The sequence below is a fragment of the Gnatocerus cornutus genome, chromosome 5, assembly GCF_029298725.1.
Source record: "Gnatocerus cornutus isolate USDA-ARS CGAHR chromosome 5, icGnaCorn1.1, whole genome shotgun sequence".
In the NCBI taxonomy this organism is placed as follows: Eukaryota; Metazoa; Arthropoda; class Insecta; order Coleoptera; family Tenebrionidae; genus Gnatocerus; species Gnatocerus cornutus.
This window is the reverse complement of record NC_142237.1, coordinates 9,200,828-9,228,134: the sequence shown is the minus strand read 5'-3', so window position 1 is coordinate 9,228,134 and position 27,307 is coordinate 9,200,828. Positions and strand designations below refer to the sequence as shown.

At 36.0% G+C, this 27,307-nt stretch overlaps 8 protein-coding genes across 8 annotated transcripts; 6 read left to right on the top strand and 2 right to left on the bottom strand.

Annotated features, from left to right (window-relative positions):
- Positions 1–108: 108 nt before the first annotated feature.
- On the bottom strand, positions 109–8,261 carry RtGEF (Rho-type guanine nucleotide exchange factor). The gene is made up of 9 exons (XM_088037974.1): positions 8,178–8,261; positions 7,745–7,826; positions 7,579–7,696; positions 7,392–7,533; positions 7,123–7,341; positions 6,655–7,075; positions 6,366–6,608; positions 4,336–5,926; positions 109–258 (listed from the first exon to the last, which is right to left on the bottom strand). Exons 2-9 carry the CDS (start codon positions 7,805–7,807, stop codon positions 197–199), a joined length of 2,859 nt encoding a protein of 952 aa, XP_087894100.1. The 5' UTR covers positions 7,808–7,826; positions 8,178–8,261; the 3' UTR covers positions 109–196.
- On the top strand, positions 403–1,273 carry LOC148174198 (uncharacterized). The gene is made up of 3 exons (XM_088037983.1): positions 403–512; positions 559–689; positions 742–1,273. The coding sequence occupies exons 1-3, from the start codon at positions 467–469 to the stop codon at positions 1,030–1,032; spliced, it is 468 nt and encodes a 155-aa protein (XP_087894109.1). The 5' UTR covers positions 403–466; the 3' UTR covers positions 1,033–1,273.
- Positions 1,416–2,335, top strand: LOC148174197 (uncharacterized). The gene is made up of 3 exons (XM_088037980.1): positions 1,416–1,526; positions 1,575–1,753; positions 1,798–2,335. Exons 1-3 carry the CDS (start codon positions 1,469–1,471, stop codon positions 2,119–2,121), a joined length of 561 nt encoding a protein of 186 aa, XP_087894106.1. The 5' UTR covers positions 1,416–1,468; the 3' UTR covers positions 2,122–2,335.
- Positions 2,158–2,905, top strand: LOC148174196 (uncharacterized). Its single transcript, XM_088035407.1, has 4 exons — positions 2,158–2,162; positions 2,194–2,217; positions 2,314–2,546; positions 2,595–2,905. The coding sequence occupies exons 1-4, from the start codon at positions 2,158–2,160 to the stop codon at positions 2,903–2,905; spliced, it is 573 nt and encodes a 190-aa protein (XP_087891533.1).
- LOC148174195 (uncharacterized) lies at positions 3,166–4,179 on the top strand. The gene is made up of 3 exons (XM_088037982.1): positions 3,166–3,337; positions 3,388–3,558; positions 3,612–4,179. Exons 1-3 carry the CDS (start codon positions 3,286–3,288, stop codon positions 3,923–3,925), a joined length of 537 nt encoding a protein of 178 aa, XP_087894108.1. The 5' UTR covers positions 3,166–3,285; the 3' UTR covers positions 3,926–4,179.
- Positions 8,262–8,299: 38 nt separating the features above from the next.
- LOC148174193 (eukaryotic translation initiation factor 2-alpha kinase 1-like) lies at positions 8,300–10,739 on the top strand. The gene is made up of 4 exons (XM_088037976.1): positions 8,300–8,398; positions 8,492–9,650; positions 9,699–9,904; positions 9,956–10,739. Exons 2-4 carry the CDS (start codon positions 8,528–8,530, stop codon positions 10,283–10,285), a joined length of 1,659 nt encoding a protein of 552 aa, XP_087894102.1. The 5' UTR covers positions 8,300–8,398; positions 8,492–8,527; the 3' UTR covers positions 10,286–10,739.
- A 293-nt stretch (positions 10,740–11,032) lies between these two features.
- MED11 (mediator complex subunit 11) lies at positions 11,033–11,638 on the top strand. Its single transcript, XM_088035810.1, has 2 exons — positions 11,033–11,209; positions 11,266–11,638. Exons 1-2 carry the CDS (start codon positions 11,134–11,136, stop codon positions 11,598–11,600), a joined length of 411 nt encoding a protein of 136 aa, XP_087891936.1. The 5' UTR covers positions 11,033–11,133; the 3' UTR covers positions 11,601–11,638.
- LOC148174191 (betaine-homocysteine S-methyltransferase-like) lies at positions 11,602–22,049 on the bottom strand. Its single transcript, XM_088035809.1, has 6 exons — positions 21,884–22,049; positions 13,757–13,967; positions 13,435–13,596; positions 12,150–12,412; positions 11,884–12,098; positions 11,602–11,834 (listed from the first exon to the last, which is right to left on the bottom strand). The coding sequence occupies exons 2-6, from the start codon at positions 13,965–13,967 to the stop codon at positions 11,642–11,644; spliced, it is 1,044 nt and encodes a 347-aa protein (XP_087891935.1). The 5' UTR covers positions 21,884–22,049; the 3' UTR covers positions 11,602–11,641.
- Positions 22,050–27,307: the final 5,258 nt, after the last annotated feature.

The window sequence follows — 27,307 nt, the reverse complement described above, 5'->3', positions numbered from 1 at the left end:
GACTGTGTTTCGAGGTTTCACTGTAGAAAAGTACGCTTCGATCACGTCGAGGATCAAACCATCTTCTTTATAGCTAAGTCGTGCACCGGGGCGGCTGTAGGGAATATGACTAAAGGCGAGACAGGGCCGAAGGGGTGGTGAAGGGCGCAGATTGGTGGCGGACCAGCCTCGGCCGTGGGGCGGTGGAGGCGGCGGGCTAGTGGCGCCGCCGGGGCGGCTGCTCGGGGGCGTCGCACCGGCTGCCACGAGAGGAGATGTCTACAAGAAAAAAATTACATAATTTATGTTTTTACATACAATACAGGTACTAAGCTAATCATGAACTATTAATAACAATTATTTACAATAGGTAAACTAAGTTTAAAATGTTCTTGTGTATTTGTTAAACGTCAGCTAAAAAAATATTCTCTCTAACACATTCACTATCCTGGCGCTTGCATATTCAGTGGTGGCCAACTGAAGAGAAATGGTTTGGATTTTTATTTTCTTCCTCTTAGGTGCTTCAGATATGGGTACGACTGTACAATATTAATCTAGTTTTTATATATTTGTTTTTAGTGTATAATTTGGACTGCTACTATAACGAAATATTCGAAAATGATCCTAATATAATAAACTGCAAAAATCACCTCAGAGACCTCCAATCGACACAGGAATTTGAACTTCGCTGTTACAGGATAACTTTTACAGTGAATACAATCACTGGATGTTACCACAGAAATAATTATCAAACTTTTTCAGGAATACAATGCGACTGAAAATAAAGATGTGGCTATTCACATGTGTTCTTACCAAAACCAATGTAAGAATATAACAAAACAAATCTCAATCAAAACTTCAAATACTATTATCAATGGTATAACATGTATCGAATGTTTTGGAGATCTTTGCAATTCGAAGAGTAGCCCCAGTTCCTTCAAAAAAAGTTTATACATTGGAGCTGCCGGATGTGGAGTGATCGGTGCAGTAGGTGGTCTATTACACTGTTTATGCTGCAGAAAGTTTAAAAATAGAAGAATAGTTAGTGTATAATTTTGTGGAGTAATTTTACCGACTGATGAAGTTTTTGGTAATGTTTAAATTTCCTGCAAACACTTTTTTGCCGTTTTGTGTTAAGCTGAAGCAATTGGAAGAACAAAGAGTAATTATTTTCCTATACACATTAAATTACAAATAAATTGATACGTCGTATACTGTTTAAGGTGAAACTTCTTTAACACCTATTTGTGATAATTATCCTGAAATATGGAATTTAATAAAAGAGGCTTGTTCATTTTTTTATTTTAATTAAACTATCCCCTGATTTAACCCTGAACTTAATAAGTATCTGCATTCCTTCAAGTTTAGCGATAGATCATTCGCACTGTGCTTATTTTTTAGTCTTCCTAAAATAATATACATTTAGTAACACTTTCCACATGCTCCCTGTAACAGCCAGTTCCGATTAAAATACCGAACGAACCGAACAATGTTCGCTGTTTCATTATTGTTATTCGTTTCTTTTTCAGCATGTACCTGTAGAGACTGTAAATATCTACTCGCTGTTGTGTTATCACTGTTTCTTTGATTTTTAGCGCTGTTTTGTTATGTAACTGAGTATGACTCGTTGGAGACCTTTAATACAACCCTGGACCCGGCTGTAAGAGATTGTCGACTCTATATGGAAGAAAAAATGAAGAAAAATGAGATTATATTACCTTGGTACTTCTGGGACAATAATCTCAGTTGTTACACCATTGGTGTCACAGCAAAGGTTAGTGATATTAAATTTATAAAATCTTGCTCATTTATATCTAGTTTTATGGCATGAATGAAACAACTGATTTGGATATCCGAATGTGCGCTTTTAAGGACCATTGTGGCAGTTTTTTGGAAGAAATCAGTCTCCAGATGGTCATGTCGTCCACTGTGGGTATTATAAGATGTAGGGAATGTTACGAGAATTTATGTAATTCAAGAATTACAAATGACAATATTATGAAAGTCAAGAAAACCACGAATCCGTACCGACGTAATTTATACATCGGTGGTGGCGGCTGTGGAGTGGTTACCGCGATTGGTGCTCTCATACGTAGTTTGTTTTGCAGAAAGCCTAAAAATAACATACCAACCAATGTTTAACTGAATTTTTGCTTTTTCCACACTGAACTACATTTTATGTTGTAACCACTAATTGCTCAATAAAAAAATCAGAAGGCAATATTACCAACATCCAGAGTTTTTGCCTTTCTGATTTACCGGTCATAAAAACATTAACTCCGCCGCATTATCAACATAACGTGGCCAATAATGAAAAACGTGACAAATTTGCAGTTTCTGTGTTATTTATTACGAGTTTGCACAGTCGTTCCAGAATCTCACTAAAATGAAGCACATACTTCTTTTTGTAATGATTGTAAGTCCTCCGGCTTTAAGTTTAGACTGTTATGTCACTGATTTTGTCAATATAAAAACCCAAAATGGTACCACTGCGCCTATTATTCAAACCTGTGAAAAATGGTCTCTAAACACCTTTTATCGTTGCGTTACAGTGACCGCAGACTCGAGTAATTATATGTTAGAAATTTCAATATTTTACTATAAAAAATTTGTAGGAGATGTTCGCATGTACATCCAGGGATGTTTATCACCTCGCAACACCTGCAAAGATTTCATAGATACTCAAGTAAAATTCGCCGAGACCTTAATGGACCTGGAGTTCGATAGGTACGATTGTTTTCGATGTAGAGAAGACTTGTGTAACTCAGGAGTTACACGCACTATTAGAAGAAATGAGAATGCTCAAGATACACATCGAACTGTTTTTATATGTATGGTATCTTTAATAGGCCTAACGGTGGTTTTAATTGTTTTACCTTGTTGCTTTAAAAGTGTTGTTGTGAGAAATAAACGCCAATTTATTTAGCTGTGATTAGATTTGATATAAATTCTATTTAAAGATATCACCAGTACTAAGATATATGATAAAATAAAAAAATCGAACCACATTTTAAAACTTACGGCGGATATTGACGTCGAGTCCACGCTTGTGAGCATTACAAAACACTAAAAGAAAATGTTGGTTCATCATCGCAATTGGGGAATGAAATTGATTTATCACGTGTTCATACAAAATATGTATCATACTCATACATTTAGTATATTTATTACCTTCCCTCCCTTTTTATCTCTGATAAATATTTGTACAGAGTGATGAATTTTTCCCTGTTCAAATTTCGCGAATTAATAAAGTGTTGTGCTAAAAAGATTAGGTGCTCTTAACAACTTCAAGAAAAAGAAGTGAAAATGCGGTTTTTTCTAGTTTTGCTGGCCTTATGTTTATTCGCCTTTAACTATGGTAATATTATCTTACAATTTACATGTCGTTTAAAAATTTTACAAATTTAGCTCAAAGCTTGGACTGTTATGCAACAGACGTGAACACGTTAAAAGCACAAGAATCAGTCATCAAAAATTGCGAAGACTTTTTTCTAGAACTAACTGGAGAAAAATACGACGTTTCTCGCTTCTTAAACTACGAAGATAACCTTCGTTGCTTTATTGTTGATGTTGAGTCAGGTAATAACAAATAAGATTGTGTTTTATTTGGTGATAATTTAGTTTTATTGTAGATGAAGGGGCGTTCAGCATACAAGGCTGTGCTCTTCGAGACAGTTGTGGTAAAATTACCAACGAGATTATGAGACAAGAGCCATTTGTACAGGACAAATTTATGTATAACATGACTTGCATAGAATGTGCGGACGATAAATGTAACGCCCGAGTTAACTCAGAAACGGAGACGAAAAAATTCGAAAAGACGAAATATCTCATTTTTACTGTTGTAATGATCTTAATTTTTATGATTGTTATCTCGGTGATGTTACGAGCCTTTTCCAAACAGGCGTACGTGGCTAAAAAGAAGTACATTTTAATAAAAGCGTAAGACTTTTTAACACAAAAACGAATTATGAGTGCACATTGAACATTCGGGTAGTAAAGTTTAGATAGCTTTCGTTAATCTTATTGCCATTTTTGCTAATTTAAAGGAAGTGTTTTCGTTTCGAAATTACTCGCAAGCGGAATTCACGGAAGGCTTTATAATAAAAATTAAGCAATATTAAGAAGTTTACGAAAATTTTTATGCCATTTGGACTATGTATCTTTACATATAAAAATAAAATATAAAAATTGCGTTAGGCAGCTTGTCTTTCTTTAGCTAACTGGAACTAATCTTGGCCAGTGTTAGTCTCCATTAATCTCCAGTTAATGCAGGCAAGGGCTCACACACAAGCTCAGTTAGATTTTTAGCAAACTCACACTAAAAAAACTGAACAAGCAACCACACGCCCTTGCCTGCATGATTCCTCGTTTCTTCGTAAATTCCTCTAACGACATCAACTGGAATTTTAGCTTTTAACCACCAGTGAGCATACAGCCCTGATCTGTAAACTGGTGGTTCTTCTTCCTCTTCTTTCTCTTCGTCCTCAAACAGACATCCCGCGGATTTCGACTTGATTGGTCCTCCCTCTTCTTTGGAATGCATTTGTGGAGCCAACTCCAAACTTGACGTGACAGAAGTCCTGAGACTGCACCCAGAAACCGACGGTTGCGAAGTTCTCGGAGTTGAACCGAATGGAGAAGTGCAAGGACATTGCGACTCAAAATCACGCGCTTCGATTTCCGAGAGGATATTTTCTCGATTTGGAAGATCTTGAACTGAATTAGGAGAGTTAAGGGTGCAGCTACCGGCCATGCCCGAGTCGGAGGATCTCGGACTGTGACATTCAACACAGCCGCGGCAGTACGATGATGACATTCTGAGGTATTTCGAACTAACGCATCTTCTCACGTTCGCTTGTTTGAGATCTTGAGGGTTTATTTGAATACTGGAACGTCGACGAGATTTGGTAATACTGGTTTTCTGGAATTCGGGACTAGCAAACATGCTCGGCGGTTTGATTACAGTTTTAGCGGAAGGTGCATCGCTGTCGTCGCTCTCGAAATTATACAGAAGTTCCGCGACGATTTCATCAGGGAGAGGTAAAGTGTTAAGTGGTAACTCTAAACTGCTTGAATGAGTTGTGGTGCTGCTGGTTTCTTCGTTTTCGTTGAAACTGATTCTCGGGCGACAACTTAGATTGGTGTCGCTGTTTGACCACGCTGGGATGTAAATTGTCGTCAAACTGCTCGCGCTGAATTTATTCCCGACTAATTTAGTAGGGCACGATTGTCGTGACAAAGGAACATATTTGTGTAGTCTCTCTTCGAGCCCTAGGTTCTCATTCAAGTGGAGTAGATCTTCACAAGCACCGAAAGGTTTTGGTACGATGCAAGAACTAGCGTCCGAGTTTTCCGACGCTTGCTTATGCAGTAGTTCTAACTTTGCAGTAGATGTCAGTACCACACTTTTCTTTTTTGGCTGGTCATCCACCTTCTGTATCTTACCAATTTCACCATAATCAATAATACTCTCATACTTCGTCTCAACTTCAGTGGTTTGAGGATTATAGTACCGAATATAGCCGAACGGATTACTCGAGCTGCTTGAATTACCATGACTTCCATCCGAGGAATCTGAATCCACCACAGCGTTTTGTCTTTTAACACGGCTGTGGTCACTATCAGATTCGGAATCGGAGTCACTATCACAATTAATCACACTGATCCTACAGTTGCTATGCTTGGGGACAATAACGCATTCGGTCTTATGGTGTCTGATTCTGACTATCGCCAAATTCATCTTGTTCAGATATTCAGGATAGAGCAGTTGTTTGAGAAGTTTGCGATTGATGGATCTGTCTTTGATACATCTAGAGAAGTGTTTTGTTAGCGACGCGAAAGGGGCGCACGGTGGGTACGTCTCAGGAGGGTAAGTCGGTTCGTATTCGATTGTTTTTCGGTAACCGATAACGGAGGTTCGGTTTGAGTAACCGCGACGATTTAGCTGCATGTAAAAAATACAAAGTTCATCAGGTTTATAGCAACACCAAAAGACCCTAGTGCAGTGCTTAAAGCGCATTTCAAGTGAAGTTAGAAATGCTTAAGAAGTAGCAGTTTAAGTTGTCGTGCCAAAATAATTCAACATTTTGAAACATTTAAATCATAACATTTGTAGATTTGGACGCGGTAACGTAAACGCGTAAACGCTCATAACTGCTTCTTAAACATTTTGTTATTTTATTGAGGATATTAAATATTTTCTTGGCAGCTGGTGGTTCATATTCAAATGCAGTCATCCTAGCAGAAGCAACATCTATTAGCAGCACAGTAAAATTATGTTTCATAGTAATTTTTTTACACTAAAAAGTTTCTTTTTAACATTCAAAATTGAAGAACAGTCCCTTGCTGCTTTTGTATCTCAAGTCGGAATTATTAAAACTTACATGTGGCGGTGGCTGGGGAACAAACTGCGCTTGAGACGGCGACACCTTCTGGTTACTTCCGCTACTGGTATTACTTTTAGGCATTGTTTTCTTCAGTAAATCCACCCAATGATTTGCCTCGTTCTTACTCTGACAAATCGCAACTCTCTTCTCTATCATGGGAGCACTGATTTCAAAAGCGTTCTTAAAACTTTCGCTGTCCTCCAGTCTCGTCACGACAAGCCCGGAAAGTGGTAATTTACCCTAAACCAACATTAGTATCCACTCATTAGTCTACCAAGAAATCTACCTCATAAATGAAAGCGCTGAGACGATGGCTGACCGACAAAATAAGCAGTGTAGTCGGAAACAGAACTAAATATCTGTCGTGATGTAGCGGCCCCACCGCCACAGAGCCCATGTAAATGATATCTCCTAAAGAGCTCAAAGGGGGTCCTTCCCAACCTCGGACTGGTCCTGTGAGCACCTGTAACTCAAGTTCTTTTTGACGGCGAGTGGCTAAACAACTCGTCGCGATTTCTTTATAAACGGCGACTGAGCGCTGAGTGTCGCCACGATCAGCGTGGCACTCTTCTACATGTCGTTCTAGTTCCTGGAGCATTCCTGAATATTTTTCCAAGCGTCGGAAAGGTTTCCCGAGAAGAACTGTCAAGACTAGAATTCCGGGAGTTGTCGCTCCTCTAGTTTCCATGTATTTCGTCAGTTCATCTCTGGAGAATACTGATAAAAGGAGGAAATAACACCTGGCGGTTCTTACTTGTACTGATCGAGAATACAAACAGCTTTGGGGTGAAGAGCGCAATAGGCTTGATTGACGCTTTTGATTCTGGGGGCCCACGATAGGAAAAGGCGACCCATTCGTTGCTCAAGACTCGGCTTAACTTGTTCAGTCTCCATTAATTTAAGCAGCTGCTGATGTGTTTCTAGAACTTCCACGATATTCCCAGTCAACTGTTTGTACTCATCAGGGGTCAATCTGCAAACACCTGTCTTTATTTATGGATGAACAATATTTAGATCGATTACATGGAACTCTTTTCTAGCGGCTGTAAAAAGTTCGTGACTAAACTCTCAAGTTCCGTCACATGCGCCTTTTCTGAATCAATGAGATCTTTCAAAACAACACTTTTGTACTGATTCTGTTGCAAGACGATGGGCTTTGGAGCATCTAGAATTACAAAATAATTTCAAGAATCCTAGGAAAAAATCACACCTTTCGATTCCTTGACGTAGTTACTGGGAAACCACCCCGTTTGGCCATTAAGGGTGCCTTCCCACCATCCTTCATCCTTCTGTGTGACGGTGATGATGTCCCCTTTTTTAAAACACAACTAAACCAAGAATTACTACGACGTGATTAAAAAGAAATTAGGTCTTACCTCGTCGTTGTTGGAGCCTTTAAATGGAAAAATGGCCTGCACTACGAGAGGTTCCGTCGCCATTTCGGTCGCATAAGTGTACCTAATGCGGTAAATGAATCGGTAATAAAATTATTTATGGATTTTAAGCGCGATAAAAGTGTGCGACGAGAGAGAAACTGGCCATGGTGCGGACGAAAAATAATTTTTGAGTACTGTCACATTCTTGGCATACACTTAGCTTTGAAGATAATTCTGGACGCCGGCCAAGAGTATAAAAGCGCAAAAGTTTAGCAACTACTCCCCTCAATGAACACGTATCCGAAATTAATTTTTTAATTGGACGGAAATGCCCACACGACGAAATTATCTTCATCGTTCAAAGTTACATGACTTGGGGGCGCAAATTTGTTTTTACTGCCACTATACAAAAAGGAATCAAAAAACGTAATACCTTGTTTATCGTTTTTGAGGACACTATTTTTATTTCACGGTTTATTCCTCACATTCGATTTTATAAATAAATAAGTACACATTTCGGGAACTCCACTGTCAAACTTACTGTCATCTGTCATTCATTCGACAGATGTCAAACAACGCCATCTGTCACGTTCTCAGTTGACATATCGCTTGTCAAATGGACAAACGTGTTACGACATTTTTATTATCAAACAGGTATGGACTTGTTTGTAGCCTTTGTTTATAGTTCTAGAGCTTATTAGTTGTTCGTTTCCACAAGATTCCATTGTTTTATGCCACCTTTTATAGGTTTTGGTGCATGGCAATCTAGAACATTCTACAGGTATGGCGAAATCTGGGATGTCAGAATCGGAAGTGGAGAGTGACAGCGAGGGGGCTAAATCCATGGAAAGTCAACAACAAAAGAGCAACAAGACTCCAACTTCAGCCTCCGTAAAGGTAGTTTCCAGGCGCCTCAAAGTTTCAACTCCAATCAGCATCCTGATAGAGAGTTTGGTGAAGAACCTTTGCAATGTTTACGAGTCTGATTCCGAAAAAGTCACGAAAATGTACAACTTGATTTGTGGCAAACTCTTCCAAATGAACATGATAGATGAGAGTTACTGCATGGATGAGTTTGAAGGTGTGAGATCAGCTTATCAGCAAGCATTCCAGCATTTGTTGAAAAACTCTTTGGGGGGCGAGAACGCCATCAGTTTGCGCCCAGAATGGCCTAAAAGTGACGCCATTAGTTCGCATTACGCTCAGGAGTTTGATGAAATCGAGTATATCGCAGGTGGTGGCTTTGGGCAGGTATACAGAGTTAAACATAAGTTGGATGGTACTGAATATGCAGTCAAGAAAATTCCAATTCGAGCCGAAGGAATAGAAGCTGTGAGAAACTACCTCTCTGAAGTTAAAACCTTTGCCAGTGTCAATCATTCAAATATTGTTCAGTACAAAGCTGCCTGGTTAGAACTGGGGGACACTGCATCAAATAATGTTGTTCATGATGAAACTGAGACACTTAGTGAAGATATGCAATCATCACATACTCATATAGATGATGATTACATTTATCATGATCAGCCTCATTCGTTCTCTGATGATTGCAAAGTTGAGGATACTTCAGATTTTGAAGTAAATTTCGAACACAGCGCTAGCAGTGTCACCAATCACTCAGTCGTTCGTAAACGGATCAAAAGAAGCAGCATTTCGGAAGGCGGGAAAGCGATTTGCAAATTGGATATGAAGGAAATCCGCGAGTTGAAAATCCAACAAAGAGCCAGTGTTAAATGGGCTACTTTGTACATACAAATGGCACTTTGTCAGTCGACTTTGAAGCAGTGGTTAGAAACCAGAAACGATTCCGAATTAATGGTCCAAGATGGTGATAAAGCTCTAGTCCCAGTTACTGCACACGTTCGTAGCGAAACGATTTATGAAGTCCTCAAACAGTTACTCAAAGGTACTCAAAATTTACAGTTTGAACAAATTGTATTAATTGCTTGTGTAGGTTTGGAGTACATCCATTCTAAAGGGATTGTGCATCATGATATCAAACCCAGTAACATTTTTATCCAGATTGAAAATGGAAACCTGCAAGTTCAGTTGGGCGATTTTGGACTTGCTTGCCCTTTACAGAATGCTCGCCATAGTTTGGCTTTTGGAACAAAAATGTACGCTGCTCCAGAACAACTTGATGGTAAATGCGATCCAAAGGTAGTAAAAATAACTATTGTACTAATGAAAATAGTAAATTATTTTTTTTAGAGTGATATGTACTCAGTGGGAATAGTTCTCTTTGAGCTCGTTGAGCGCTTCCGCACCGATATGGAACGTGTTCAATACATTGATGATCTCAGAAAAGGAAAACTTCCGCCCCATGTTCACGTCCAACACCCTCAATTAGCTCAAATCATTACCCAACTCATGCTAAAATATCCTCAAGATAGACCTGATGCCACAACTTTACTTAAATCACTGAATCACGGTTCTGATCCCGATTATGTCAGGGAGTTGGAATGTAAACTGGCCGAAAAAGACGAGGAAATTTTAAGGCTTAAAGAACTACTCAAATTAGCAGGCGTCAAAAGTATCTAATTTGATATTTACATTGATAAATCATTTTAGAAATTTTCTTAAGTTCCGAATTTGCACATTTTTTACCTACTTGTGATGTGTAAATCTTTTGTAGGTTTTGGTGTTTTAATTTTGGTAAAAGACTCTGATTTATTTATTGAGTTGCTAACAGTATTCTTCTCTTTTTCTTAGATTTATTATTGTAGTTTTTAACAGTAGGTTTGTCTCATACCAAATTCATTGCTTGGTGAAACGATGCACAATTACTGCCTTTTTAAGTGCATTTAAATCCTATATGTTTTATTAAGTACTTAGTACTTGAAATTGAGGTTGAGAGAGAATCAGTGAGTGAATGTGGGTATGTTTTGTACAATTTTTAGATTACTTATTGTACATTTCCATGACTGAACATGAACTGTTTTATTCATGTAAAAAATTGTGATACTATCGATTGAAATAAACTATTTTTAAAAGAGCTGTTGCTTTTATCACGGAAAATTTCAGTAAATAAATCTGTTGTTTCATTATAAACAACCATTTGTTTTGATAAAGATTGTATTTTTCTGTCACGTGTCTCTCCGGAAATTAACGAAGAGCCAAACTTAAACATAATTGATTTCTTGGCTTGGTAATTTTAACAATGAAAAAAACGTAAAAACGCAATAAAAAAGGGGTCCCCCCGTAGTTCGGACTTACTCGTGATCCGATGAGTCCCGAACTGTGTGGCGCCAACAAAAGCACGAACCTTGTACAACCAAAGTCACTAAATTACAGGGACTTTTCTGTTTGATCTGATCTGTCAAAAGTCAGCTGTTTTATGAAAACAATAATTCCTATCGATTTCTGCGTTAAAACTCGAAATATTTAGGATGACTGCGCCAATGGAACGGATTCAAGTCCTCGACTCCATCGAGAAAGAAATAATAACTTGTCTTCACAGTGCAGGTGAGATTTTTCATTTCTCTATCATTTTCTTGCAACGTAACCTCGAAATTTCGCAGGTCAAGTTTTCGTAGAGCTTAGTAAAGAAAAGTCGAGCTTAAAACAAGCCGAGAACCACACACAAACGTTCCTGAAGACATTAGCAGCTCTTGAAAATAAACTCACAGAACAAATAAACTATTTAACGCAAGTTTCAACTGGACAACCCCATGAAGGCTCAGGTTACGCGTCACAAAAAGTGCTGCAAATGGCGTGGCACAGACTGGAACATGCAAGATCCAGAGTTAACGAGTTGGAGAGGTTAAAAATGAAGCACGTCCAAGGGCGCAGAAGTGTGCAAGGTTCTAATGGGCAAGGATTTGGAGGGAATGTTCCACCAGGGTCAACAACTTAGTTTTTGGATTTATTAAAAAATACATTTTTTATATGGCACGCTTATTTTTGAACACACTCTCCATTTTGGTGGTTTTTGTCAGATTTAGTCCGTTTCCACTTTTCCACTTCATGGCGTATTCGGGATATGTCTGTGGCGTACGTTCTGCAACAGCCCCCGACCCAAGTGACTCCCAGATCTAACCATCGCTGCACGTATGTGTCGACTGGTTCGCATTTATCGCGATCAATCCACCTGGAAAGTAAAATTTTTGTTTTTGCAGCTTCTTTGCATGTCAACTCACCCCAAATCAACTTTGTAACTTTCACCACTATTGGGGTACACTATAAGTGGAACGGGATTCCTCCTATCTTTGTTAATCCCAGTAAGAAAAGATTCGACAAGACGTGGCGCTAGACAATTCACGCCCACTGCTACCAGTTGTGCAGGATTCATGTCATAACAATGACGGGCTGTTTCTTGGAAGTTTTCTCCATAGGCTAATGACTTTCCATCTTGCTGTAAACGTAATTTTAATCAATGATTAATGATTGATACCATGCTCATTACTCGAACACTGAAAGCTAGCCACGCTTTGGTATTCGGAAATTCTTTTTTGAGTAGATCCATCAACATTTCTGCTTCAATTCTACAAGGAATTGTTTCAAGAGCGAGAATGTCGACCCCAGCTTCTACAAGAGCTTTAATTCTTGGTATGTGCCAGTCTCTCATGGTTTCTGCAGATGTAGTCTTGGCATAAGAGCCGGTGTATTCAGAGCCGTCGTGTAAGGAGGCACCGTAGGGCCCTACGCTGCCAACGACCATAGGAGAAGCTAAACAAAATTAGAAGAATCATGACGTAATTTAATAAAATCAGAATGTTAGAGTAATGTTTTTTAAATTTTAGAAAATTATCAAACTTTTATTTTAGGTGCGCATTACGAATTTTCGAAAATTAGTCACCGCCTATTTGTTTGGGCAGAATTAATTAATTAAATTGGCAGAATTGCTCATGTAAAATGACAAGATGTGACTGGCCTCACGACAACATGTTTATCGTAATATTATTTAAATTAAGAAACCCAATCTCATCTGTCTTTTGATTTAACATTTAAGATCCATAATTTTCAAATTTAATTTTCTGATACTTTTGAGGCGAAATACGAGCGTTTTTAAAGGATGAAATATAATAATTTATCGTTTATTACCGACATTCTAGAATTTTATTATCACTATGATATGAATTTTTAAGTCTACAGCATAATTTCGAAATATCGAGTTTTGCAAGGTCAATGTCATGTGGTGAGTAACTACATGTGAACTTTTCTATTTTTATGGAAAAACAAGTTTTAGCTATCAATGATTTTCAAAGGTTAATTAAATGTTATCATTTGATGATTATTGTTTGTTTAAGTAAGACGTTGCCCTGATGACCTTATACAAAATGATGTAATAAATTCTTTTGGGATAAAAGATACCTATTAAGTATGAAAAATTAGAAAATTAAAAATGTTTTTGAACCGTTTCTTTTTATCTGTTGTAGTTTTGACAATATCGGGCATTTAAAATTTGAAAAATAAAAACTAACTATTCGAAATGTATGTTGATTTTGAGCTCCAATTTGGAATCTGCGCGACATTCTGCGTAAGATGGGCCCAAATAACGCAAGTTTGCCCCAAAAATAAGCGACATATCGACCGCAGAAGTTCATTTTCAATTTTTTTTAATTATTGTCTTGTAACTGAAGCCAATTTAATAAGATTAGTAAACTTTTACAGACAAAATTCTGAAAATATTTGCTAATATTTGTTAGCAAATAAAATTGTTCAGAATTCTCGTAAAAGTGGAGACTCACGCGAATTTGGAAATTCTTTCTGGTAGCGTTCACATGCTATTTTTGCTAAATGTACAGATTCCTTAATTAAATCATAACTCTCTTCTTTGGTAAGGTTGAGGTGTTCGATAAAACCACCTATACTGGCTTGATATGAGTTGGTCATAACTAGGTCGGCACCAGCTGCAAAAAAATCGTATTGAATAACGGTCAAAGATAAACGTGCAAACCGGTGAAACTGCAACACCTGCAATTGAAATATTTACGCATGACTTATTCTTATTATTATTCAATCCCAAAGTTGCGAGTGGCAGTTTGACCGTCAAATTTGCAAACTTTTTACCTCGAAGAAAGTCGAGGTGAGCGTCAATCACGGCCTCCTTGGCCGTGGCTAAGAAACGGGCGCTCCATAAGACATCGCCATCGATCTGTTGGCTAACATGACAGCTCAATTGTGTCGCGAAGCCGCCATCCAAAACCACAATATCCTTCTCGGTCGTGTTTGGGGTACTGTGTCTTTTCTCTGTTGAACTGCCAACCCCTGGTGGTGCCATCTGGAAAATATTTTTTTAATGCCCGCCAAGAAAAAAAGTACTCACTACATTGAGTTTTTGCGAAAATGTTAAATAAGTTAGGGATATGCCAAGGTTGCTAAACGACCTTCATCTTGGAAATGGATGACCCACGTGTGTTGATATTAAACGTATGTAAACACTGTTTTGCATTTCAATGATGAAATTGGCAAGGAAAAAAAACAATGTAGTTGTCCGATGGAAATTCAAAAATGTTAATTATTGTGCGACAAAATTTACGTCAGAATTAATTTTCAAAATTACGTATTGAGCTCTTTTCGAGTTGTAAAGTTTCAATGGACCATTCTTTATTCTGACATGAAATGAATGACACGAGATTGAATTTTATGGGCGTCTTGAAGTTTAGAGGATATAAAACTACATGAGGTGCAATGCATAGTTTCGCACTATCGTATGAAGTTTGCGCGAATAAAATGGAATTTTTAAAATGGAAAAGCGAAGTGAGATTAAAATTGCACTACGTTGAGTCGAATAGTAATTTCCGAAAACGTACTTTTCCAAATTCAAGTTTTCCTTATCCCATATTGAATATAAATAAGAAGAATATCGCGCAAATCCTAGACTGAGCTTGTCGTAAAAGTTTGATGAATAAAAAGCTTTCGGTGTGTTTGTTTTATGTGCTCGCACAATTGCTATCTTATTTTAATTGGTAGAAAAGTATTTCTGAGAGGGTTGACTGGTTTTATTTAAATTCTAGATCTTGAAATACTCATCGACTGATTCGATGCCAAGACCAAAGCAAATTATGTTAACAAAATGATATTTCGAGAGAATATTTTATGTTTAGTTTTGCAATATATGCAAAATAAAAATTTAATGGTGTCAATGTCAAATCACACTATTTGTTGCTAAGGCCCCCGACTCTGTGATTCCCAAATCTATGGTGATAACCATAATTAAAGCCCCTGATAAAACCTTTAATTCCGTTTTTTGTATTAAAACTTATCAGCTTCAAATGTGGGAACAATATCAGACATGGTGCCCCTTCACATTTTGAATCAGTCTCGTCTGTTCATCTATCTAATCGCGATAATCTGATGTCAAATAATTCTCAGACAAATCCACTTCTGGCTACTTCTTTTTCCATCTCGTTTGTGTAAAAGCTTTATTCTATCCTCACAATAAAATTAATTTACATTCTCTCCGAAAAGTTGTACATCTTAAAAAGAAAATAAATTATAATTGGTGAACGCGGAAAAGCTCTTTACAGACTTTTCTGACTTGTTTTTTTCCAGTTATAAACTCCATGAATAATTAACATGATCATCGCATCCGTGATAATTTTTCTTGATGTCCTTGTTTTACGTGGAAATGTGACCCCCACCAGGTCGTCATTATCACTGTGCGAACAAATAAATAAACGGTGTTATCGGTCAAAGTGATTACTCGTTAGTCCAAGTTGGCAACACTGACAACTATAAATAAACCAGTGGCTTTATCGCTTTCGGGAAAACATGTTCTTGCGACAAGTAATTAGGGAAGAATGAGAAATTAAAGTCTGTTTATCTGACGCTAATCGAGATGGACGAGAAGTGTCGGAACTGTTGCTACGCCGAGCTTTGTGGTTGTCGTCGAATTATTGCTATCTTATCTGAAGAATAAACCAGGCGCCCACGGGTGCTTCTTCGACATTTAGTGTTAAACTTGTTGCCCATCAAATTAACTTTGTTCTGAATTTTATATTTGACAGATTGGAGTTTAGAAGACTGATTTTTGAGGTGGGTTCAAAGTACCTAAAGAAACTTTAATTTTCTGAACTAAATAACTTTCGGAATTATTTTAAATTGTGCAAAAACAGGCACAACTCTCTTACGTTGAGCTAATTTCAAAGTTTCAGATGTCGCACCCATCTATTGTTGGCAAGAATTCTAATAATATATGGGGTGCTAAGTAGATCTCAGTGTTGCCTGCTTAAATGCACTTTAGTTTGAGTGAGATATTTAACACGAACTTTGTAAGTCGGTGCAACAGAGCACGAATTAATTAGAATGCAACTTTTGTTATGTTGTGAGTGTATATGAGAAAGTTTGTCGAATGCATAAGTTTACCAGGAGTATTTATTTAAAATTGACTGCAATCAGAATAATTCGTCAATTTTCCAGCACTGGCTCAATAACCTGAATCTGCTTTGATGCGCTTTGATGGGGCTTCCTTTACTTGTGGATAGAAGCGTAGAAGCATGTAAATTTGGTGGCAACGCCAAAAAATGCAAATATATTGAAGCGACTATAATTGCAATCAGAGGACATTTAAAAGATTACTTTGATAAGATTTTTGAAAATGAAATTTGAATGCACCCCCTGGCGTGTTCCTCACAATTGATAATTAGTTAAATGACATCCAAATAGATGTAATGTTTGAAAATTGTTTAGTTAAATTTTCTTAGATCAATAAGCAATCATATGCCAATCTTAAAATACCCAAGAAATTAGTTTATCATTAAATATTTTCGAATTTATTTTTGTCCCTCACATTTAGTTTTGTCATTTTTTATTTTTTTTTTTTTAAATTTGTGTGTGATCTTCAAAAATATTCTAGCGTCGACGTCCTATTTTCAAAATTACGGATTTCGGGGCGGTTTAAAAATTAAAATTGTTACTATTCAACCAATTTTATTCGTTTTTAAAACATTTAATAGAGAACAAAATTGTCTAGAGCCTATTTTGATCAAATTTTGATAGACATTCCTAATATGGAGATCACCGAATATAGAGGTTCGGATTAATGTATTAAAAATTCTAGAATAAATAAACTAAAAAAAACAATTTGAAGTTGTTTAATTTTTGGAATTTGCGAAGATTTGTTTTCAAATTATCTAACAGAAATAATACAAATTCTAGGAGTACGTACAGCTGGTCCAGTGGAAGAATGTTTTGTACATCGTAAGTATAAAAATAGCCTTATTTAGACAACCGTATTTACTAATACAGATAAAGTTCTTACTGAGAGTTTGTGCAAATATTGCCTTGGAGTTAAATCCATTATAGTCTATATTTTAGCGTTCCCAACATAAACCGTAGAAATTCTGGTTTAATTTTACGTTTTCTTCAGATCGATGGTAGAATAAAAGTGTAAGTATTTTTAGGCGTCAATTAAGCAATGTTTGCATAAGAAACCTGGCACTCTTTCTTATTTCTATGGTTTTAAAATAGCTATAGCAACATGTTTTAAACCTAAAATACCTAAATTTCATATTATCTATTAATAAAGAGTAAGTAGTTTATCTAAAAATCTACTAATACATCTACATTATAAATTAATTAGTTTGCCCTACCTTACCCTAAAATGTCTTGCTTCTACTCTGTGATCGAATAAAAGCGGCCTGAGAGCACATTTTGGATTGAAATGGGTTGGTTGCCCTGTTATCTATTGACTTTAGCAATTTAGAACTGTACTGAGGTCACGCCAACAATTTCATCTTTGCATGTCAGTTGGGTAATGTTTAAGAGGTGCCAATAGATTTCAAATTCTAAAGCCTGACCGCCCTTACTATTCCATTATAATTATGGAATTGTAAAATATTAATTACATCATAATAATAAATGAACTTAATGAATTGTAAAAACTCAAAATTTTTGGAATAAATTTAAGATCAACAACAAACTTCGTGGAAATGTTTGGATTCTGGAAACATAGCTAAACAAACCTAAATTCATTTCAATAATTGTTACATTTATCGAAAATCAATTAGTTTACTGACCGAACTTATAAACAGGTCAAATGACTGAGGAAGGCAATTAAATTTGGATTTCCGATTTCTCCCCAAAAATAAAGGTAAAACCCCCAAATCCTGGTATAGCGCTTTACCTTCGCTAATAAAAGCCGCCCCAGTTCCCGGTGTGATAATTTACCTTGCAAGTAGTCTAGACTAGGTATTACTCCATCCGTCTTAAAAGGCATCTCACTCTGGCCGTTTAATTATTAGACCGTACAGGGCGGCGTAATTAAATTAGTCGTTGATTACACATCCGACTCCTAAACGTTAACTCACTACAAGACGTTGAGATGCATAACTTCCATACCCTTTGCACTTAACATCGTTAACATCGTTTCCAACCCTAAGTAGACACGATACGGTCCTGTTAATTCAGCCGAAAATTACGCAGTTTTCGATGTGAGTGAATCTATTATTATTAGCTAGTGGTATTTTCAACGGGAACAGGTGCCAATCGGAAAATCCCGGAGTCAGTATGACTACTTTCCGGTTAGAAAATCACAACGGGGGTGATTTATGATAACGACTTATCTCGGTTTTGCACTGTTGACCTTGGAGAAGAAAAATTGAAGAGATCAGCCGGAATTTGATATGTCATTGTGTGCTTCGAACGATAGAGATTTGAAAAACATAAACAGTCTTATTTGTCCACTGTTTTATTTCACGTAATAACAATGTCAATTATAACCGGGCTTGCAGTGACAAACAACATACAGTAATTTGTTTATAGACATTAGACTATTATCCTGTTTTGGCCGGTTTAACTATCAAATATTCAAAATGTTGATTTTTCGTCGACCGCTCATTAATGAGGGTCATTAATGCCCGATTTTTATGTACAACTAGCGACCACATAAGGCAATTTGTGCCACTACGAAATATGAAAGAATGGCGTCTATATGATGAAAGATTAGTTCGCGGCTGTGTGTCAATTAGAATTTTTTACCAAACAAAACCTCCCTTGATTGACTGCTTTGACTGGGGAAAGTTCAATAAGCCTGTTCGCTTTCCCTTACATTTTCCCCGTCATCCTTTACGAATTAAACTCAATCATGCACACGTTAGCAATTTTTATTTCACATAGACGTACGAGAATAGTTTGTAGTGCTATGATATCGGCTAAAAATAATTGTGGTGTTATTAAACCGCATAATACGAGTTCGTAGTTCTCCGTTAGCTCGGAATAGCTGATGCAATAATGAGAACGTGAAAATGAGATTTTTGCTTTTTTTTCCAATTAATTCAGGTAAAAGGAAACATTTTTGTATGAATAGGAATTCCTTGTAAACGGATCAGCTCTTTTAACGCACTACACTGGAATTTGTTTTCGTTTGTTGTACCTAATTTCAATTTTTTTCGCCAGTTTGCCATTTCAACAATTTATCATAACCACAGCCCGCGGATATGCAAAGTTGCCAATCGGAATGCTGTTTTTTATATCAGCTATTTTTTCTGACAGTTATGATGTTTCCGGTTTGAAATTTTTTTAGTAAAATCCGGGAAGCCGAGGGAAAAGTGCTTCCTGGGAGGGTCATAAATGTGTCTAAAACGCAACACAAATGTTTTCGCCATTGGGCTTCATGAAAAGAAGTGTTTTAATAACACTCCGCGTGACGATCAATCCTTGTAATGTTGTCATTCTCTAGGAATTTTATGGTAGGCATAAAAATGTACTCTCCTATAATATTGCTTTGATATTTTATGATTAAAATGATGTTTATAAGGGAATTTTGTTAGAAATAAATACGAGATAAAGGCATCTAAGAATCTGATGAATAACTACAAATACCTATAGCAGAAAAACTATCAAGAATTTGGAGAACTAAAAGCTTCCCAAACTTCTTCTTGTAGCTTCAAATTTGAATGTTTATGTTATCAAATGTGAACTTAAAACTGAAGACTGAAGAAGAAATACCTCATTATAAGCTAAACCAAGAAATAATAGAAACAAACTAAAATTAAACATACATTAAGTATATACAAGCTAAAAAAGAAAATTTTTAATCATAGTAATAATACAGTAACAAAATATGTAAATAGTTAAACGTGGATTCAAAGTGACAAGGCTGATTGATGGGAAAACGTCGAACAAACATTGGAGATGTTTCATAATAAAGCATATAAATTAAATTAAAATGAGTGAAGAGCGCCGAAGAACTGGATGAAAAGAGTTTACAGGTTTTAATGAAGAGAATCAACATGAATAAACATGGCTTGTTTATTGATTTTAAATGTATTTCAGAAACAGCATGCACGAATATTTAAGAAAAATGGATTTAATAAGCAAGTTTAAGAGAATTAATGAGGAAAATTTCTTACCGGGAGTAGTATAAAATAAGTTTTCACTCCATTACTATTCTGCGACTATAAGAAACGAATGTATTGTATGAAGTGGCTGGCACAATTATTATAAATATTTTATCCTTATATTTAATTTCTGGATAAACAAATTGTAGCTAATTAGTTATTTTATAGTATAAATGGATTATTTTAGAGATTACATACCTTCAAGAGATATGGCTAATTCAATACCTTGACTAGGTCATTTTTAATAAGCCTCGTATGTCACACAACGGTTTATCCAATATCTCGCAATTTTCTCCTAATAACAGTGATGATACCTAGATAAAAGTATGAATACTATTAAATATAAGATGTTTTTGCAACAATTTGATTTGTTTTAAATATCATATAGCTCCTTTATCCATTAAGCGCTTCAATTCTGATAATAACAAAAGCACTTAAGTCTGGGCTTTCATCCTGTTAGTAGTAGACAAAAAAATGTTATCTACTTTATCTACATTCATTTAAAAAGCAGCAGTTTAGTAAACTGTACAACAATGTATTTATTGCACACATTTAGCTTAAGATACGACAAATCAGCTGTCAAATTTCATTTATTTTGACCTTTTTGAATAAAATTGAAATGGAGAACAATCGTAGATAAAAAGTTGTAAAACACACCCTTAAAAAGTCTTTTAACGGCAAATAAACAATGACTGTTTAAACTTATTTCTATCACTATTATTATTATTACAGACACCTTCGAAATGCAAGCTCATAAAACTGCTCTAAAACTAGATTTACATAACAAAAGCGCAATCTCGTCTAGTGTTAATTAGGAGTAATAACTATTTGAATGCACATGTTTTTGTGCACTGGGAATGATTGTTATGTTTACGAACGCTTTTTACGCGGAGCGCGTATGCGGAAGTTTGCACGACAACCGGGGTCAGAAACTTTAATCAACAGAAGTTATTTCAGTTGTATTTCAGAATACTTAAAAAGCAGTTAAAATCCAACAGTGTTGCCCAAATGCGCAATTATGACTACCGTGTTTATTTTCCCGCCAAAGAATTGTTTACATTGTTAGTATTGTTGAAATACAACGCCTCGTTACAACACAAATGAAGCAGATTTTTCGCTATGAAGTTGACACATTCTTTCCGTTTATTTTCATAAATTTATGGTAATCATAGAGAATGCTGACTAACACGGTGAGAAATTACGTATGAACATGTAAAAGAAAGTGCGATTAACCTTGTTAACATCCCGCATTGTAAAATTTGTAAATTTAATTTTAGCATGCGGTGGTCCGCGCTATTAATTTATTTGAGAATTATTTAGAGGCCGTACGAGTTCATAACTGTTGCATCGTAATTGAAAATTGTGCTAGTGCATGCTGCTAGGTGCAGATTATACAGAATTTTAAAAATTTATCCCAATTTAGTACACGGTGATTCGCTTTTATGAATTGGAAAAACCAGAAAAGGTGAAGGGTACGTAATATTCACATTGAAATATTGGTTTAATGCGTTCATGAAAGTGCAACTTTACAATGAACTCGATTCACAGTATCTTATCTGGCTTAATAAACAAAAATTAATTTTAGACAATAATCACTAATTTTAGATATGTTGGGTCCATAGTTACACCTAGAGGTCATTTGACTTCGATCAAAGACTTACTGGTGCAATTCTTTCACAAACTGTCACCTACTTTGGGCCCAGGTAACCCACTGCTCGTTTATATCAGCTTCCACATAAATCTCGTCTTTGGCGCCGGTCCTGGATTGTTTACAACTTAACATTTTTAGCTCGCAATAGCAACGAACTCTGCGAGGTTCACGCACCCTTTCTCACCCCAAATTGCAAATACTTACAGTGCGGCTTTTGCCCTCTTCTTCACGAATTCAAACTCACTACTGTCATTGACGAAAACTCCGACACGCACACGTGCTATAACCGATGATACGCCGGTCTCCTAGAACCTTTTTGTGCAATAGGCGACGATAAACTGTTCACAAACAGACTCATATCTTTATATTAGTTGGCCGTGCTTTAATACGGTCAAGGTTGCGCCGCCACCAATCCGCTGTTTGTTTGTTTTAGTTTGTAAATCGGAGGCGGTAGCTTGGTGGGGTCAATGGTTTTGACCTCGTAATGTTGTGAACGATATGTGAAAAGTTCATAATTAGGCTCGGAAAACGGGGAGCCGGGCCTGTAGCGTGGGTGGAGGTCGGCACGTGGAGAGACAACTAAGTAAATAAGGTGTTGATGAGTAGCCACCAGTGGCGTCGTGTTTTAATAAACATTAGAAACTCATTCTTTACATTTCCGGATATTCTAACTCGTGGCGGTATCTTGTGGAAGTTTTTCGGACTACTCGAAGGAAGAGATTAATGGAAGAAGTGTACAATGACTATAAATGCGGGGTTGAGTGCTGCGCCAACATATAAATTGCAGTTTTAGGTCGCCGGACTAATTTCGAACATTTGAGATATTTCTTCTGGTAATTTAGCAAACTGAACAAGTCGCTTTTAAGGAAAAATTATTTGTCTTGTTTTTACTAATTGTTCGGTTAAAACACCTAAACTCGAGTCTTCGCACTTTTTTTTGTACAGCTTGATCTCGATTTCACTATTTGTGTACGAAATAGCGCCAAAAAAGATTATTTTTTTACTGCTTTTTTTATAATAATTGTTATCTTTGTATTAAAATAATTAATTTTTTGAGAGCAAGTTCTAAAGGATAAAACCGCGACAAACCCAATTCGCAAACCGTTCCATTTTATCTGTCGTAGTTTTGAAAATATTGAGCATTAAAAATTTTGGAACTGAAAACTCATTATTCGAAATTTTAATAGGCTATAATTTAGTTATTTGTTATCGTACGTGGACTTGGAATCTGCGCAAAATTCTGCGTAAAACAAGCCCAAATAACGCAAATTTGTTAAAAAAATAAGCGAGATGTTTATTGCCTGCAGAAATTTGACATGAGTAGTTTTAGTCATAAATTTTTTTCGAAGAAATTAAATTTTCGACTTCCGGAAAATCTAAAAACGAATTTTTAGCTAGAAAATTCCGAGAAAAACGGTACCGCAAACCGTTTCTTTCGATTTGTCGTAGTTTTTAAGATATTGACATCAATACTTTTAAACCTTCAAAAATTTGGCTCTCTGGCGACTACCCAAAAATTCAAACACCTGTAACTCAATTATTTGTTGACGTATGTTTAAAATTCGCCCAGTTTTAGATTTCGCGTAAATTTCTGCGTTAATGAGCACAAATAAATTGAGTTTGCTTCATAAATAAACCAGTCATTGACCAAAATCTCTTTTCAAGGTTTTTTTGGGGTAATTTTTAATGATTTTTTTTGCAAAAACGACGTTTAATATATTTGAGTTATACATACATCAATCGAAAGAGCAACTCGAGGTCTATCAACTGGTTAAATCTCAGATTGGTAGGTCAAATAGTTTACTATTGGCACTCAAAAAACAAAAAATAAAAAAAAATATATAGATTAAGTCCCAATTTTTTTTTGCGAAAAAATTGACTGTCGAATTTTGGGTATTTGAAGGCAAATTCTAAAGGAAAAAGGCCTAATAATATCTGCAATATTTTCGGAAATATTTAGCTTTAAAAATGTAAAAAATTAACAATAATTATTCGAAACTCTCAGTTATTTGTTGTGAGATATGAATTTTGAGAACAGATTTGGAATTAGCGTGAAATTATGCGTAAAATGAGCTCAAATAATCCAAGTTTGCCTAAAAAATAAGCGTTTTAGTCATTTTTTTTTCGAAGAAATCGAACTTTTGGGTTTCGCAAAATTTAAGAACGGATTTTTTAGCTAAAAAATTACTAGAAAACGATGGCAATAACCTTATCTTTCTATTTGTTGTAATTTCCGAGATATTGAGCACCGATACTTTCAAACCTTCGCCTTCTGGCGATCACCCAAAAATTCAAACATCCATAATTCAAGTATTTGTTGACGTTCGTTAAAAATTCGCCCAGTTTTGGATTCCGCGTAAAATTTTTCGTTAAATGAGTTCAAATAACTTGAGTTTGCTTAACGAATAACGATACAATAATAAGCGAGGATTTTGAAACATCTAATTAATTAATTTAATTAATAACCTTTAAAATTTGTTCAATATAGTTTTTCTACTTTGCGTTAACAATATTATCATTGTGAAACGCAAACGCGTTTCACAATAAAAACAATTGTTTTTATTATAGCACGCAAAACAGTATTTTTTTTTGGTTATGTTGGCTATGTTATTATGCCGACACTTTTAAACGTTGAATCAAAACCTCAATGATGATCATGATCATGATCAAAATGTGAATTTAGGAATAATGAATCAGAAGAAGAGCAAACGTTGTATATCTAATTTTGCAAAATTAGACAGAAAACTTCAGTAATTATTTGAATTGAAATTTTGTTAGACAAATGTCATTACCTCTTTTGTCACAAACCTAACTTGTCAAAAATCCCTAATCAAAAATAATTTCTTTCAAATGCAATTTTTAAATTTATTTACAATGCAAAGTAGAAAAAATAGTATATTACACTCATTTCATAAGACGACTTGTAGCACTCATTCTATTTGACCACTCCTCGCTGCGCTCGTCGTGGTCAAAACTCATTCGTGCTACAATACTCGCCTTATGAAATACGTGTAATAATGTACTATTGTCCTTAATAGCAATCAAACAGTTTTTTTTGTGTAGAATTTCCACGAAATAAAAGTTTGCGATTTTCGATAACATGGTTATTAGAACGATTTACAACAGTTTGAGAAAAGTTTAGAACAAGTTTAATTTACGTCAGCGAAAAACTCTGAACGTTCGATTTAGGATAAGTTTAATTGCTCTTGAGAAAGTAAAAATTCAGATTTTATTCTTTGAAAAATAAATACAGATTTTAGATTACATGCTTGAATCTAAATTTTCTGGGAGCAATAGATCGATTTGGTAAAGCGATTTAGAAGTAATAACGGGACGATGGAAAAACGAGAAGAACATAAATACGTTCTAATTATTATTATTTTTGTTTTAATGTTATATTTGAAAGTTTTGTGTTAATTTGGCAGTGTGATTTAGTAAGACAGAAACTGCCAATTATTTCCCATCATGTAAATGCACAGACCAAGAGTTAAAAAACTCAGGGAACACAGAAAGGGCATCGCTAGCTCCCATTCTTATTGTTCCGTCACTCTCCTGTCAAAATTCCTTCCTGTTCTGTTTGTTTTGCAACATCTTCCTAATCATTGTTGTTTTTAATTTTCCCAGTAAACGTCGATGTGCGTCAATCGAATTTTACCTCGTTTATTTAAAATTTTCCCACCCCTCGTGAAATTCAATTAAGCGTGTAACGTAAAAGAAGCACCATTCCAGGTGTACAAACATATTTTTTCGTTTTTAATAACGTCGGCGACAAATGCGAGTTAAGCAAACATATGCTAATAAGGGTTGCACGCCCTTAACAAGTTAATAAGCAGCGAAACGACCGCTCAAAAAGCGCGCTTCTGGAGTTTGATACCAACATTCCCGACGAATTTATTCTGTAGAATGGGGTCGTCGTACATTCATGTACGCCTTCCACGACGTTTGTCAAGAACGGAAATTGAATTAACAAACATTTTGTGCTTAATCGATTCCGAGCTTTAAAATTCATTTTTTAGCTGTCGAGACGGAGTCATTTTTTTTAAATTAAAAATCGAAGACTTTATTATACCGACCACCATATTGTCAAAGAGTAGCTATTAAGTTTCTGTCTGTACCTTCAGGAGGGTCAAATATATTCATGGAGCCTCAACCACATTATTTGTTTATTCTTGTTCCGTTTGCGCGACAGATTATCCCTTAATCTGCTACTTAACTCTAATAACTCACAATCTAGTTTTAGGAAACGTGTATGTCTTAAACAAGGGTTGGTGCAGAGACTTGCACTACTTGTTTGGATTGCACCACATTATTTGAGGATTAAGGGTGCAAACGTTGGCAAATCGAAAATTTGTGTTGACATTAATCAAGTTTGGTGGAAAGTTGAGTGTGATCTTTATGACGACATGTTTGTTTGAGTGTGATTAAACTGTGTGGCGCTATACGTCAAGTATAAATTAGGAATTATTTGGATTTCCGCTTTGCCTTTGTTCTTGGTGATGTTGAATTGTTTGAGGTACTGTGAAAAGTAGCAGGACGATGTTAAATTGCGTCCTTTCAAAGAGGAGAATCAATAAGAAGAATTTTAGTTTTTTGTGGTAATAACTAGTAATGAAAAATTGATTAGTATTGTGTTTAGAACCGCAACTATGGATCAAACTGTTTACGTTGATTTCGACGGCCACATCGACAAAACAATTTAGTTTGTTTATTTTGTGAAATTTAATTTTTCCGCATTCGTTTGTTGATGTTGTAAAATGCATCCTAGCATGAATATAATAAGTATTCACGTCACGAAATTAATCTTGCTCGAGCAACTCTATACTCCCATACAAATCAAAGCAATTATTTATTTTTGAACGACCCTCAGATTATTTTTATCGCTCTTACATAAATATTAGAACGCTATTTGAATAGATTAAAGCTTAATAACAGCAATCAGGATTCTTCTCATGGAAAGTTATAAATTTTAATTTAATTGTCGTCTAGTGGCATTTTCGAGACAATACATTTTTTCGTCTCATAAAAACCTCGCTTCCTCTATCATTACGACCTTAACCCACAGCAATTAGTAATTTTCCAGCATGTAAATGAAGTACCTCTATGCAAAACCGCAACTCTACGGTTGTTCCTAATTAGACTATCACACCGGCAGCAATTAGGTCACATGTTGGAAATTTATGACACTGACACTGACCATCAGAACGTAACATTAACCTTTTATTTTTTCATCTGGAACAATGCTGGCGACATTCTGTAGATTTACCGGATTTGACTGTAATTTGTCAAAGTTTCGCCTGCTTGATGTGGCGCCTATTTTCATATTTTGTTTCGTTTGCGTGATAAAGCCGACGAAATTCGAGAGGAATTTATAATTAAGGAGTCAAAGCGCCTCAAAGAGAACCTCATTCATGATCACAAATCACTTTCCCTTGTTTCATTAGGATATCATGGAGAGAAATTTCGAGTGCATTTACCTGGACCCGTTGTATGAAGGGTGCGGAAAACGGGACTCGTTAAGTGGAATTTGTCGGAAAAGGGTGCCTGAAATGGAGGGAAAGATGGGAAATGTCTAATTGCAGTTTTTTAGGACGTGGAAACATACGTGACGGGATAAAGAGGGTGAATTAA

Bases quoted from the DNA above. Each gene is read 5' to 3' on its own strand.
- MED11 (XM_088035810.1), top strand. From the start codon at position 11,134: ATGACTGCGCCAATGGAACGGATTCAAGTCCTCGACTCCATCGAGAAA. The intron at 11,210-11,265 runs GTGAGATTTTTC...GAAATTTCGCAG, and splicing joins AACTTGTCTTCACAGTGCAG to GTCAAGTTTTCGTAGAGCTT.
- LOC148174197 (XM_088037980.1), top strand. From the start codon at position 1,469: ATGTTCGCTGTTTCATTATTGTTATTCGTTTCTTTTTCAGCATGTACC. The intron at 1,527-1,574 runs GTAAATATCTAC...TTTGATTTTTAG, and splicing joins AGCATGTACCTGTAGAGACT to CGCTGTTTTGTTATGTAACT. The intron at 1,754-1,797 runs GTTAGTGATATT...ATTTATATCTAG, and splicing joins CCATTGGTGTCACAGCAAAG to TTTTATGGCATGAATGAAAC.
- LOC148174198 (XM_088037983.1), top strand. From the start codon at position 467: ATGGTTTGGATTTTTATTTTCTTCCTCTTAGGTGCTTCAGATATGG. The intron at 513-558 runs GTACGACTGTAC...ATTTGTTTTTAG, and splicing joins CTTAGGTGCTTCAGATATGG to TGTATAATTTGGACTGCTAC. The intron at 690-741 runs GTGAATACAATC...AAACTTTTTCAG, and splicing joins GTTACAGGATAACTTTTACA to GAATACAATGCGACTGAAAA.
- LOC148174193 (XM_088037976.1), top strand. From the start codon at position 8,528: ATGGCGAAATCTGGGATGTCAGAATCGGAAGTGGAGAGTGACAGCGAG. The intron at 9,651-9,698 runs GTACTCAAAATT...TTGCTTGTGTAG, and splicing joins CCTCAAACAGTTACTCAAAG to GTTTGGAGTACATCCATTCT. The intron at 9,905-9,955 runs GTAGTAAAAATA...TATTTTTTTTAG, and splicing joins ATGGTAAATGCGATCCAAAG to AGTGATATGTACTCAGTGGG.
- LOC148174196 (XM_088035407.1), top strand. The intron at 2,218-2,313 runs GTTTTTGCCTTT...ACAAATTTGCAG, and splicing joins CAATATTACCAACATCCAGA to TTTCTGTGTTATTTATTACG. The intron at 2,547-2,594 runs GTAATTATATGT...AAAAATTTGTAG, and splicing joins TACAGTGACCGCAGACTCGA to GAGATGTTCGCATGTACATC.
- LOC148174191 (XM_088035809.1), bottom strand. From the start codon at position 13,967: ATGGCACCACCAGGGGTTGGCAGTTCAACAGAGAAAAGACACAGTACC. The intron at 12,413-13,434 runs GTGAGTCTCCAC...AATTTTGTTTAG, and splicing joins GAAAGAATTTCCAAATTCGC to CTTCTCCTATGGTCGTTGGC. The intron at 11,835-11,883 runs GTGAGTTGACAT...TTTACTTTCCAG, and splicing joins AGTTACAAAGTTGATTTGGG to GTGGATTGATCGCGATAAAT.
- LOC148174195 (XM_088037982.1), top strand. From the start codon at position 3,286: ATGCGGTTTTTTCTAGTTTTGCTGGCCTTATGTTTATTCGCCTTTAAC. The intron at 3,338-3,387 runs GTAATATTATCT...TTACAAATTTAG, and splicing joins TTTATTCGCCTTTAACTATG to CTCAAAGCTTGGACTGTTAT. The intron at 3,559-3,611 runs GTAATAACAAAT...GTTTTATTGTAG, and splicing joins TATTGTTGATGTTGAGTCAG to ATGAAGGGGCGTTCAGCATA.
- RtGEF (XM_088037974.1), bottom strand. From the start codon at position 7,807: ATGGCGACGGAACCTCTCGTAGTGCAGGCCATTTTTCCATTTAAAGGC. The intron at 7,534-7,578 runs GTGTGATTTTTT...TTGTAATTCTAG, and splicing joins CTACGTCAAGGAATCGAAAG to ATGCTCCAAAGCCCATCGTC. The intron at 7,342-7,391 runs GTAATCGATCTA...AGGTGTTTGCAG, and splicing joins CCGCTAGAAAAGAGTTCCAT to ATTGACCCCTGATGAGTACA.